This window comes from Podarcis liolepis (assembly GCF_965112155.1).
Source record: "Podarcis liolepis genome assembly, chromosome: Z".
Classification (NCBI taxonomy): domain Eukaryota; kingdom Metazoa; phylum Chordata; class Lepidosauria; order Squamata; family Lacertidae; genus Podarcis; species Podarcis liolepis.
This window is the reverse complement of record NC_139570.1, coordinates 1,963,663-1,976,752: the sequence shown is the minus strand read 5'-3', so window position 1 is coordinate 1,976,752 and position 13,090 is coordinate 1,963,663. Positions and strand designations below refer to the sequence as shown.

Here is a 13,090-nt window from a genome sequence, read left to right as displayed (position 1 = left end):
AAAAACCCCCCAACATCAGCCTGGCAGCTTGCAGATCTGTTGTTGAGCAAGCTGAAAGATGGGCAGTAGGCTAGTTGCACGTGGCCAACAGCCCCCCTGCCCCCCCACTGGTTTCAAAACTGAGTTTCAAAATATTTGGTGACATGGCACAAGGAAAAAGGAAGAGAATAAAACTAACCCCACAGTATGCGTTCAAACTAGCCCTTCATATCTGGCCTGTGCGCTTGCACTTTCTCAGACAAGATGCCTTGTGCAAGGACACATGTGTGGAAGTGACTGGGAGATCTGATAATGAGGCAAGAGGAGTCCACATTGGCAAGCATGAGATTCTGTGGCTTTGCAAGGGGTGGAGCAGGTCAGCCAGTCACAGCAGTCCACAAATGAACTCTCAAAGTGCAACACGCAGTACATGGCAGATTAAAGAATATTTGGGAGTGTTCAGAAGTGGAGGATGTGGGCTGGTTGAGGGAAAGGTGGGCAGGGAGGGGGGGAATATATGTAGATACAAAAAATGACACCATTAAAAATGAAAAACCCAACCCAAACCCCTAACAAGTTCATATTAAAAATGAATAAAAATATGATTATGATAAACCATGTCCCAATCCTCAAGAACACTGTACTTAAAAAACAAAATAAATGGAAATCATTTCAAGAATCCCATTGTACTTTAAATCCCTCTTTCGTTGTTTTTGTGGATGCATCTAGTAAGTTTTAAGCTTTTCTTTAAAAACGCCTTTTCATGAAACAACTAACCTCCACCCCTCAAAAATGATCTATCAGCTTTTTCATTTTCCCTCTGCAATGACCCGTTTTACTCAAGTTTCAGCATTTCTTGCATATTGTTTGCATAAGGCTGAGAGGAAATGGGCACATAGACACTGAAAGCAAGAGAGAGAGTTTGCACGCAGGTGTACGAGATGAACTTGGGATAAATTTAAAAAAGAACATATAGGTTTGTCGAACATGGGAAGCTTAGAGAAACTTGCTGAAATTATACTGATTCAAACATTACACACATCTCTGTACTCAAATAAAAGATGAGATTTCTTGTGTTTGTTATTTCACTTAGAGTCACCAAGTAGTTCAGTGACTATAGTATAAAGAATGCACCAATCTAGGATTTTATAGTCTGTCGACTGTGTTTTCTTTCTTTCTTGAATAAAAAAGTCATTGCACAACAAGCCTTAAATAGTGCTACCCTTACAATGGCATTTTTAAATTAAAAACCCCCTCCCAACCTCCCTGTTAAATTTGGTGACATTCCCAGTGCTTTAAAAGCCATGCTTATCTTCCCTCACTCCACAAAGTTTTTCTTTTACAACAAACACTAACTCTATTTTTGTAAAAAAAAATATAAAAAATAAAATAAAATAAATGTTGTGGCACCTAAAATAAAACAGTCTACCCTGAAGACGTATCACTGCACCTCTGTATTAGAAAGAGTGCCTGCGTGTCCATGTGTGCAGGTGTTAAGTTTATCTCTGGTGTGTTCAGGGGTGCAAGGATTGAAGCGTTGAGTGTGGTTCTGGTGCCTTGTGCCTGGGGAGTGATGCCTGGTTTGCTGTGGTAGCCAGCAGGGAGGCTTCTCCTCCTCTCCTCTGGCTCCCAGGTTTTGCAAAAAATACAAGCAAGGTGTTGTGCCCCTTGTGTGTTAGCTTTTCAGTGCTTTAAAACTGTGTGACATGAATGCTGTAGAAACATTTTAGGCTTACATTCTGTGCACATCTATGCAAGATGCTTTTAAAAAATATATCATTCAAAGAAAGAAGGAGTGGGTAACATCAAAGGGGCAAGTTTACATAAAAATCCATTTAGAGCACTGAAAACAAACACTGAACATCCTTCCAAATTCTAACGCTAACACAATCATATATATATATCTATAGAAGTGTGTTTATACATAGGTGTCCTTTCTGACTAGAAGAGATCAGGTATGTTCTCTGTTGAGGCACTGCCACAGGTTGTGCAAAACCCATCATTATTTTTTTAAAATATACAAATATTTTCATATCCAGGAAGTACTCAAATCCACTTTTTTCTACTATGTTACAGAGCTGGGAAACAAAGTCAGCAATGAACAACAGGTTGGCCAGTTATATGGTTATGTATGGCTCTTTTTTTTTTTTTTAGGCAACTCTGGACTAAAATTTTCCAGGAATATGCAAAAGAATTTTGTACGAGATAAATGTGTACTGTATTTTTCGCTCTACAAGACGCACCTAGTTTTTGGAGGAGGAAAACAAGAAAAAAAAAATCTGAGTCTCAGAAGCCAGAACAGCAAGAGGGATCGCTGCGCAGTGAAAGCAGCAATCCCTCTTGCTGTTCTGGCTTCTGGGATAGCTGCACAGCGTGCGTTCACTCCATAAGACGCACACACAGTTCCCCTTACTTTTTAGGAGGAAAAAAGTTAGTCTTATAGAGCAAAAAATACAGTAATTTTTTTCACCTCCCCCTGATAGGGCCTAGACCTTTTAAGACCATGGAAAGTAGCACCAAAATGACCCTTTGCATTTGTTTGCAATTGTTCACAACACAACACTTTTTTTGCAGGTGTCAGATTTCATGGGATTTAAACTTTGATGAGGAAGCTCAGTTCATGGATGGCAATGCAACAAACCAGGCATTTAATTCTTCTTTAGTTTTTGCCACTAGGGCCAAATTTGAACACATAAGATAATACATCAGCTTCCTGAACATGTCTCCTTCTAAACACTGTATTCACAGTCAGTATCACACAGATTAGAATCTGAACTCAGCTCCTTAACCGGCATTGCAAGGATGTCAAAACATGGTTCCAAGCACACACCCAAAACAGTGACGTCTTTGGAAGAAACATCTGGATGAATTTAAACCAAACTATTTGGTCTGTCTCCTACTTTATTCTCTTTCCAGAAATCACTATAAGGCTGCTCCCTCAAGAGCAATCCCTGCTCTCATCTGCACAAAGATACAACCTAATGGAGGAGTGAGGCTGCAGTTTGGTACTACTTTCCTGGGCTAAGCATGGGATGTGGAGATGGGCTGCTTACATTTGAATGGAAAATTTATGTGTGTGTTTTTCTGTTCTATATCACAATGGGGTCTGCATATTAGCAGAATACTTTCATCTCAATGGCAAGGAAACCTCATTTTCCATAAACTGGTCATACTTCTTGATGTCCCTTAAAAAAAACCCCGTGTTGGTAAACTTTCAAGATATGTTGTGCACCAATTGGAGCTTAAAGTGGCACTTAAAGGCAGAAATCTCTTTTGCCAGGTGCTTTTCTGCCATCTTGGCCTTGCGGGCTTGACCCTGTTCTGATCCATTTCACTTTACATTCCCCCTTCCTGAACTGACAGCAAATCCCTTCACAACTTTTGCAAGTATTGTTTATTTTTATTAATTTATTAGAGACTCCATTTTGGAGGGAGAGTCTATTTTTCAGATGGAGGTTTCTAAATAACTAGCCCGATACGAATCTATATCTGAACATTCTTGTCTCTTGCTTTTTTAAAAGCACACCATTCCTGTTTCCCAGTATAACATTCTTAGCTTGTCATTCTTTTTTTTAAAAAAAAGGAAAGAAAAAAGAGGAGAAACCCATAACGACCACAGTATATGAAAATGTAAGACATTATGATAATGAAAAACCCCGGTGTTGAGTATACTTGATAATGATGTACATCTTTTCTTCTTCTATCTCTCCAAACAAATCAATAATAGACTAGGATGTAAACAAAACAGTAAGATAACACTTTGAAAACAGACAAACATTTATCCATCGAAAATAGAATAATAAACCAGTAAGTCCACTGTGCAGGAGGACACTTTCTCTTGATGGTAGTCAGGAAAAAAATATTCTTTTTTAAAAGTGTGTTAAAGTAAGATGTTATAAAAGTCTATTGTTATAGTTCTCTACTTACTTCTATGCCTTGTATAACAGAGTGCTGTTTTGTTAATTGTTTCTCTATAGTGCTTAAAAAAAAGTTTGACATTCCCATGGACCAGTTTTTGGTTAACATGTACGCTGCAGTAGGCTTACTGTAGATGCTGTAGAGGAGGAAAGGATGGGCATATATACACAGAGAGCCCAGAGGCAGCTTCCCACCAAAGACAGGAAAGTCCAGTAACTCCATGATTTCAGGTTCATGATTCTGACATAGTTTGCTGGAATGAGAGAAAGCAAACATGTGATAAAAGAGAGACTCGAAAAGAACACAAGAGCCCTGCTGGATCAGACCAAGAGGAAGGGCCACAGCTCAGTGGCAGAACATCTATTTTGCATCTAGAAGGTGCCCTGCTCAACCCCTGGTATCTCCAGGTAGGATTAGGGTTGTCCTTCGTGAGAACTGCCAGTTAGTGTAAACAGTACTGAGCTAGATGGACCATTGGTGTGATTTAATGTTTGATGCTTAATTGTGTTTTTATATCTGTTGCAAGCCACCCAGAGTGTCTGGGGCAACCCAGTCACATGGGTGGCATAGAAATAAAAATAAAATAATAAAACTGAAATGGGTCTCAGTCCAAGGAAGGCTGAGCCATGGGGTTCCGAATGTGCAGATCTGGTTCTCAGTCTGCAGGAATGACTCTGGTGTGAGATCCCAGTGTGCCATGGCTGAAGGGAGAACTTCAGATGAACTTACTTTTCCGTTGTTTGCTTCTACATTTGTGACACAAACATGCTGCTGTTTAGTTCATCTACTGATAACTGGGATATCTGCAATGAAAAATGGAAAAGAAGATTTCCTGTTAAAATATTTCCTTGATACTCACCCTGTCTGTTCACTACTCAGTCATTTTAAAGGAAAAAGTACAATTGGTTTGGAGAGTTGATAAACACGACCCCTAATCCCTGATAATGTCTAGGGTGATTCAGTGGATAAAATGATGGATAAATTATTTTCTTCTCTGGCAGCTATAAAAAAGGTGCCAATGTCTATATATCCACTCAATCGCTTAATTTTGAGAGGCCATGGCCGTGGACTTGCTGAATATTGCTTTTATGACATGGGTATATGTCTGCAGTTAGAGAGTTGAACAACCCACACTATTGGGTTCGAAACCGAAAAGGTTGCTTGTTTTTTTTAATGTTGCATATCCATAGGAATGCTCTCCATATACCAGAATAAGAAAAGAGTAAAATAACATCTTTTAAGCATTAGTATGCTTAAAATTGTCCCTCTGCTACTATAAGATGGGTGCTTGTGTCAATTTGTGGCTAGAGGCTCAGTATGGTTATTGGCACTCCATAACAAAGGGGGCGAAGAGGGAACTTGCTACAGCAAATCCGAAATGTGACATTTGCAGTGCATTGAGTATACAACCAGTGTTATTATTGTCATGCATACAAGGACTGCATCTGCACTAAACGTTTCCCTAGCTCTTTTAAAAAAAATGAATTTATGCAAAACATTCTGGATTTCTGAAGTAGCATCTGGAACGTTTATGGTTTTGAGAGCAATTCTTTCTCCATTTCCTTATAAGGCAAAAAGATGGTTGTACCTAAATGCCCCAAAGTTATATCAGATTATATATATTAGAAGAAGAAAGATGGAACTTCCTGCTGACACAATATATATTAATGGTTGGGATGGGTGAGTGGAAGAAGCGACCATCTTTTCCCATTTAAAACCATTATTTATTATTATTTTTAAAAACTAATAGTTCTTTTTTATTTCTGCTTTCTATCTGGGCAGAAACACTTCAAAGAAGAGAACCTTGATGTGATGCTTCTGTTTCAGAACACAAAGCAGAAGAGACATCAATGAATCTATCAAAGATTAAAAGTAAACAAACCCCACATTGTAGCTCAATGCAATTTCCCAGCACAGCTCAGATGATCAGGCAGGGAATGCTTCTATTCTTCAAGTGCTTCTCCCTGTCAGACTTGACCTTTAATGTGACAGGGTCCTCCTCACCCATTCCACCAATCTCCTACTTCTAGAACCACACCTACATCACCCATTCACCCAAGAACTTCATATTCCATGGGATGATGACCCCTTACCCACAACTGAAGATGACAGAAGGGGGAGGGGAATGTAAATACTTCTAATGGCATGCCTGCTACAGAGATGCCACTGACAACACTCCTCACAAGATGAATGCTCTATGTGGGCATTTTTGTAGAACTGCTTGTTTAATTCCATTAATTTAGCAAGAATTATATACTGCTTAATAAAATAATAATATCTCTAAGCGGTTTACCTAAAATGGTAAAAAAATAATATGTATTTTAATTTTTTTTAAATGAAACCAGACTTTAAAAACAGTTGGCATCTCTCTGTGTTGGGAGACAATGGAGGAGTGCATCTTTGGGGGTGAGGTCAAGCTATAGGGACGGTTGCATAAAATTATCAAAATATAGACACAACCATCAGATTTAAAAAGAAACAACTTTGCATAATAAAATGCCTGAGCAACAACAACAACAACAACAACAAAACCTTATCATGGGGGTGCTACTCATGTTAAAAGTCTCTACATTTGCACCTGTGGTCATTTGAAAAAGAGCACCCCACCCCTCACAAACACTCCCCCCCCCCGGAGACCTTTAAAGAGACAGCTGTTAACTGTTGTGACTCCACATGAATGGCCTCGGCAGGTGGGTGCTGGGCAAACAGTTAACAAGGATGATGATGCCATGCCCCACTCCTAACCCCCTTAACTGCGAAAAAGGCACTCTGCCCCATGTGAGTGTGGCTCCTGCACAATATCTGAACATTGAAAAACAAAGCTATTTGAAAGGGCCAAACCTGATTGGCTGTAGCAGTTGCAGCGAAAGGAACGCTGGTGGCAGGTGACGTTGCTGCAGAAACAGTGGTGGGCGTAGCACCGTGCATCATGGGAACTTTTTTCAGTAGGAAGCCATGGAAGCGACATAACAGGAGGGCGGAGCATTTTGTGTAACCACGGTGACGTGTGGCGGGGCAGGGAGGATGCGTGCCAGGGGTCACAGTGACAAGCCATGGTGACGTCATGGGAGGAGACATCAGGGGAAGGCGGGACCCAGCATGCAACCACAGTGCAAAGCAAATATGGCAACAGGGAAAAGGGGGAGGGGAGGTTGAAAAATAAAAACAAAAAAGAGAAAAAAAAGGGAGGGGAAAAGCCAATTACAATTGTAATTAAGGAAAAAACCAAAATATTCTCAACACTTAGTAAACATTTATAAGCAGAACAATGATGTATAAGACTCTGGGTGGGGGTGGCAAGTTTCCAAAGATGGGTGGAAGGAGAGCAGACTGCCAAACAGGACACCACCCCCCCCCCCGATATTGGAGGCTGTGGCTGGTGAAGGGGCACCCGAAATGAGCCACACCAGGCTGCTCTTGTGGGTGCCATGATAGCCCTGCCCTGCTTTGAAAGGTTGCTGTCCCCCACCCCCATTTTTGTGAATCTGAAAAGTTACAAAGCTCGCTTCTGAGCAAGATGCTACCACTCAGGCGCATGTTGTAGTCGCCATCCCTCTGCATGTCATGGCTGCCAGGTGCTATAAGCATCCTCCCCTTTCCTTTGATGCCAACTGGGCACAGCTGCTAGTTCTGTGACAAGGATCTCATGGGTGCTATTTCACCCCGTTTTGCCTGCCTGAGTCCTTCAAAAGGAGTGGAGGAAGGGTGAAGGGAGAACTGTTTCTGCGACATTATTAACACCTCCAGAAAAGCAGAAATAACATGGGAGCTAGAAAGAAGCAACATTGGGGGGTGGGGCTGGGACCCACTTTAAGGACCTTAAATAGAGCACAGGGCTCTGGGATTTTGGAGAATGTGGACTTTGGAAAAGGAGTACGATTAGTCAAGTGGTGAGGAGTTTGTTCTGGGCTGTGGACACAACACATACGTAAAGCACCTTTGAAACACATTCTCTGCTCCCTCCCAGGAAGAATCCTAGAAACTGTAGTTTACCCTTTAACAAACTACAACCCCCAGGACTTTCGGAGGACTGAGAATGTGCTTTAAATGTATGGTGGGTACACAGCTTCAGTCAGACACAGGAAAAGAAGCATCCTGATAAAATCCCCTGCAGGGTTTATAAGCTTGAAATTGCAAGGATAAGGCCCTCAGATCTGGTCTCTCTTGCAGAGTCATGTTTGCTTTTCTGCAGGTGGTGAGGCTGGGGAGAACACAGCATGCTTGGGCTGGCTTTCAAATAAAGAGGGTTCAGTGTAGGCATTATTATTTTTTAACCTGCCCTGCCCTGAGGACATAGGGCAGGTACTTCAAATTTAAAGCAAGTTGTGTGTAGGATAAAATAGGACCTTGCTGACCTAAAACATTGCAAGCTCTAAACTCCCTTGCTCATTTCTCATGGAGGACCTGAACATGAGTCTGGAATGTATCACTTTAAGCTGAAGAAGGAATGGCGTCACATGGCTCCTCCAAGTCCCTGCCCTATATACATGAAGGAACGTCTCCACCTCCATTGTCCAGCCCAGAAACTAAGGGTCCAACTCCGAGGGCCTTGCGGTAATTCCTTCACTGCAAGAAGTGAAGTTAAAGGGAACCAGGCAGAGGGGCTTCTTTGCAGCGGCATCCTCCCTGTGGAGCAGCCTCCCATCAGCTGTCAAAAAGAGAAACAACTATACAACTTTCCAAAGAGATCTGAAGGCAGCCCTGTATTGGGAAGTTTTTAATGTTTGATGTGCTTTTATTATGCTGGAAGCGAGCCAGAGTGGCTGGGGCAACCCAGTCATATGGGTGGGGTACAAATAGTAAAACTGTTGTTATTAAGAAAAGTAGTGTTTCAGGGCACAGGCTAGAAACTGCTTGCAGAGGTGTTCCTTCTCTATATGAATCAAGGTGCCTTATAGGGAGAGTCAGACCATTAGTCTATTCAGCTCAGCATTGTCTGTGCTGACTGGGTCTGACCAGGAATATACCCAGCCCTACACAAAGATGCCAGGGATGGAACCTGGGACCTTCTACATGCAAAACAGGTGTTCTATCACTGAGCTCTATAGATGAAAGAACAAGAGCTGTAACTCAATGGGAGAGCCCTTGCGTTGCACGTAGAAGGTCCCAGGTTCCATTTCCATGTGGGGCTGAGAGAGAATCCCTTCCTGAAATCTCAGAAAGCTGCTGCCAGTCAGTGTAGACAATACTGAGCTAGATGGACTAATGGTGTGACTCAGGGCAAGGTTGGTTCCTATGGCTTGTACCCAACTAAGTTTTACTGGGAAGTAGAACCACTGAAATGAATGGACCCAAATTAGCCATGACTGGTAATTTCAATGGCTCTACTCCGAACAGGGCACACATTGAATATAACCCTATGCTCCTGTGTATGTGAGGAGGAGCGTTTAATCACCATGAATCCCCACCCATTCACCGACAGTCTTCTTATGCAATTCATTACTTATTTTAAACATTCCTATCCTACCTTAATAGCTAAACACTTCCTCAGCAAAAGAGATGTACAAAATGTCAGCTAAAGCAAGGGGTGTGTGAGTGGAAAACTAAATGCAACATTTTCAGTCCCATAAAATGCCATTCCATAAAGCAACAACATTAAAAGAAAAAAGCAGCATCAGATTTACTAATCACGGAATGCTGATTGCAAGACCAATAATCTACTTTTTAAAGGCCATATCGGCACAATCCTCTTGTCCCCTCACCTGGCTCCTTTCTCCCCTTCCTATGATAGTCAAGAAGAGTTTTTAAAGTTGCATGCGTTTAAAAGAAATATTTGCAAGCCGATAACAGGCTCCCCTTTCATCCCAGGAAACGTGGCACTGATGTGTCATTTGACCCAAAAGACAACGCAGAGGAGGAGGAGGTGGAGGAGGAAGAGGTTAAACTATTGCCTTTGTCACAGAACCAGCATGGAGGCTAAGAACTGACCCTATTCAAGTTGGCTTATTAAAGGGGGCTTTGTCAAATGGTCTAGTTGATTGATTAGGCTTTCAATTGTTCAATCCTATTCAGGTTGGTTCATTTAAAGCGTTTTGCCAGGCTCCCATTTCAGATTTTTAGGTTGAAAATGGGGCTTTCAGGGAAATAGAAATATTCTCTGAATAACTTCCTAGGTAGGAGAATATCCCCATTTATTGTCTACTGCCACTGTTTCCCCTACCTGCTACCATTTGGCAGGATCCTCCCAACAATCTACTTCTTCCCAGCAAACCATGGATCACACAAGAAGCAGGATGGTGCCAATCAGGAATCACCAGGTAAACCAGACAACATCATGCTGCCATGCTGCCAATTGAATTTGGCTAAGCGATGATGTCACTGAGGGTGGATTCAGCCAATTGGGAGAGACAGCAAGAGGGCAACATAAAAGGTTAGGCTGGCATTTTTGTGGGCACTGCCAAAAAGGAAGAGGGAGGTGTTTTTTGACACTGGTTTTGACTCTGCCCTACTTATTAGTCATTGAATTTGCCACACTGCATGGACGTGAAAAGGGATATGACCATTTCAGCTTTTAAGACAACAGCAGATCATGACACATGGCTTCCCGCTACCCCCCCCCCCCCAGCGACACAGTGGATCACAATGGCCTCATTCAGCTTAGCAAAAGTTTAAGTTTGTGGAGAAAGACCTACCAACGCTTGCTGTGGGAGTCATGCACAGCACAGACCCTGCGTACCCATGCAGTGAAGCGTGGAGAGATGAACAGAAGGGACATTTCATTAGTGAAGCAGTTAATGTGTTAACATACAAAAACTCTTTCTAAAAGAAAAAGGAGATTATCCTCCATTGCTGCTACTGCTGCATCTACCGCCAACACAAATGTAAAATTAAAGATTCACCGTGACTGAACCAGATCTTATAGTTCAGCCTTTTCAAGATCAAGGCAAATGTGAACAATCCTTGGATTCTTGACAGCCAGCTGTGCTTGGATGAGTTTCAAACTCGCACACCCAGAGCTCCTCTCCAGGCCTTCTTGTTGGTGCTGCCACTGGGACTGCCCAATTGGCAGTTACCCATGAAATGGCCTTTTCAGTTGTGGTTTCCTGGTAGCGCAATGCCCTCCCTGGTAAGGTGCGCCAGTCTCTCTCAGTAATGACTTCCAGGAGGAATTTGAAAGTGTCCTTCTTACCCAGGCACTTGGTGGCTGAAATATACTGTTCCTGGCAACCCTGAGATCACTGGATGAGATAAGGTTTTTAGTTATAACGGTTTTTAGGATGGTTTTAATTGAAACTGTTTTTAAACTCTAGCTGTTTTTAGAATGTTTTAATTGTTTTTAAACAGTTAAAAAAGCATCAGCCAATGATAACAGCTGTGGATGCATTTGCTACTCTAGGTTCCTTCAGAAAGAAGGGTGGGATAGAAATTCAATAAATAAACCAGTAAGATCATGGATCATACTGTAACTGATCAGAGCTGTGAAGCTGGAAGGCGCCACGAGGAACATCTAGTCCAACCCCCTGCAATGCAGAAATCTTTTGTCCAACATGAGGCTCGAACCCACAACCCTGAGATTAAGAGCCTCATGCTCTACCGACTGAGCTATCCCAATTTGGCCCACTTCCTTTCCAGGGCATGCTTGTGTGTGTGACTCATTGACACAAGACTTTGTGAAGGGGCAGTGCTTCCCACAGAAAGCATAGTGTCAGTAGAGGTAAAATGTGCATTCATAGCCCTGCCCATTTTTGCCTCTGGCCCCGCCCACCATAGGCATGTGCCCTCAGAAGGTTACGCAGCCCCCCCCCCCCCACAGGCTGAAAAAGGTTCCCCACTCCTGTCCTATGGGAAAATGAGCAGGCAAGCCTAATAGTTTTGTGGTCAAAGAGAACACAGCATAAGCTCATAAACTGGTAATGGGAGGCTCATCTGTCCTTGTAGCTTCAGTGGGCAGAGCACCTACTTGGGATGTAGAAGGTCCAAAATTCAATTTCCAGCATCTCTAAGTAGGGCAGAAAAAGAGTCCTTGCTTCAAATTCTGGACAGCTGCTGCCAGTCAGTGCAGACAATACTGACCTAGATAGGCCACTGGTCTGGACTCAGTAAATGGCAACTCCCTACATTTGTAATCGAGCAGGACTTGGTTTTCCTCCTGCACTTTTGTGAATGGCCGTTTCTGAACCCAAAGGCAGCAGAACTCCTTTATGCTTTGGTTATAGCTGTTAGTCCTTAGGGCTGAAAGAGAGCAGCAGGGCTGTTTCAGCAATTGTTTAGAACAACTGTCTTCTATCTTTTTAATTTGTTAAAGTTTTAAAATATTTTTTATTAAATTTCAAGGCAAAAAGAAAAAAATCCATGTACTCTTCAATACATAATTTTGTTTTCTGTTTTTCTGACTTCCCATCCGATTTTCCATTGTTATCTTATTTTCTCCCCTTTTGCTGCACCCTGTCTTCTATCTCATATATAACAACAATATTACAGTCAGCTCTAATTCTTTCTGTTGCTCATACTTCAAATCCTGTTTGTGAGGTCTTCTATCTTTTTAAACCCAGGTCCCAGATTGAGGTCTTGGAAGCCCAGATTGTGGCCAAGATACACTTCTAAGCAGGCACACACTGGTAACTGCTCAAGAATCCAGGTATTGGCTCTTGGTTAATTTTGTGGAAACATGAAGGGAGAAAGAGGAAGGAAGAATCAAAGAAAATAATGGGGTGGGGGCAGAAATTTGGCATTTGTTTTTATAGGCCCTGAAAAGGAAATAGAAGGTGATTGTTCTGGCTTTTAAATCAGTGAAGGGACAGAACTGAAAAGAGATAAATATATATTTAAAAAAACAGCATCTACCAGGATTGGAAGACAACCCCCCACCCCAATAAAAAGGTTAGTAAATATATCTTCTGCCAGACTCTTAGGAATGGGCATCATAAAAAGCACATCAGCACATCTTAGCATCATAAGGCATCATAGTTATTGTAGTGGCATTGTTAAAAAGCTAGAAGCTCCTGGGTGCAACTGCAATTCTTTTCCTTTTTTTAAGTCCAAAGGTTGTGCAAAGAGATAGTTCCAACAACAATCCTTTCAAAACAAGGCCCATTGCTTGAGCACTGGGAGCCACACTGGACTCCAAAGACTCTCTATTGCCTCAGCAAGCTAACATGAGAGAGATGGAGCCCTAGCTGTTCCATATCCCTTTGTGACAACACATCGTCCTCCTCCTCCTCCTCCTCCTCCTCCTTGTGAACTCAGCATCTAT

The 13,090-nt window shown here is 42.1% G+C and overlaps 1 protein-coding gene across 12 annotated transcripts in view; it reads right to left on the bottom strand.

Moving 5' to 3' along the window:
• Positions 1-3,358: 3,358 nt before the first annotated feature.
• MBNL3 (muscleblind like splicing regulator 3) overlaps positions 3,359-13,090 on the bottom strand; it is a 113,769-nt gene continuing 104,037 nt past the window's right edge. For 5 of the 12 annotated variants that reach the window (XM_083486530.1, XM_083486535.1, XM_083486537.1 and 2 more), the window contains 4 exons: positions 10,530-10,565; positions 6,739-6,833; positions 4,627-4,700; positions 3,359-4,150 (listed from right to left, as the gene is read on the bottom strand). In XM_083486530.1, the coding sequence (XP_083342656.1) occupies positions 4,644-4,700; positions 6,739-6,833; positions 10,530-10,565 (188 nt within the window). In that variant the 3' untranslated portion in view covers positions 3,359-4,150; positions 4,627-4,643. The remainder of the gene's footprint in view (positions 4,151-4,626; positions 4,701-6,738; positions 6,834-10,529; positions 10,566-13,090) is intronic. The other 7 variants (XM_083486531.1, XM_083486534.1, XM_083486536.1 and 4 more) reach the window with 2 other exon arrangements.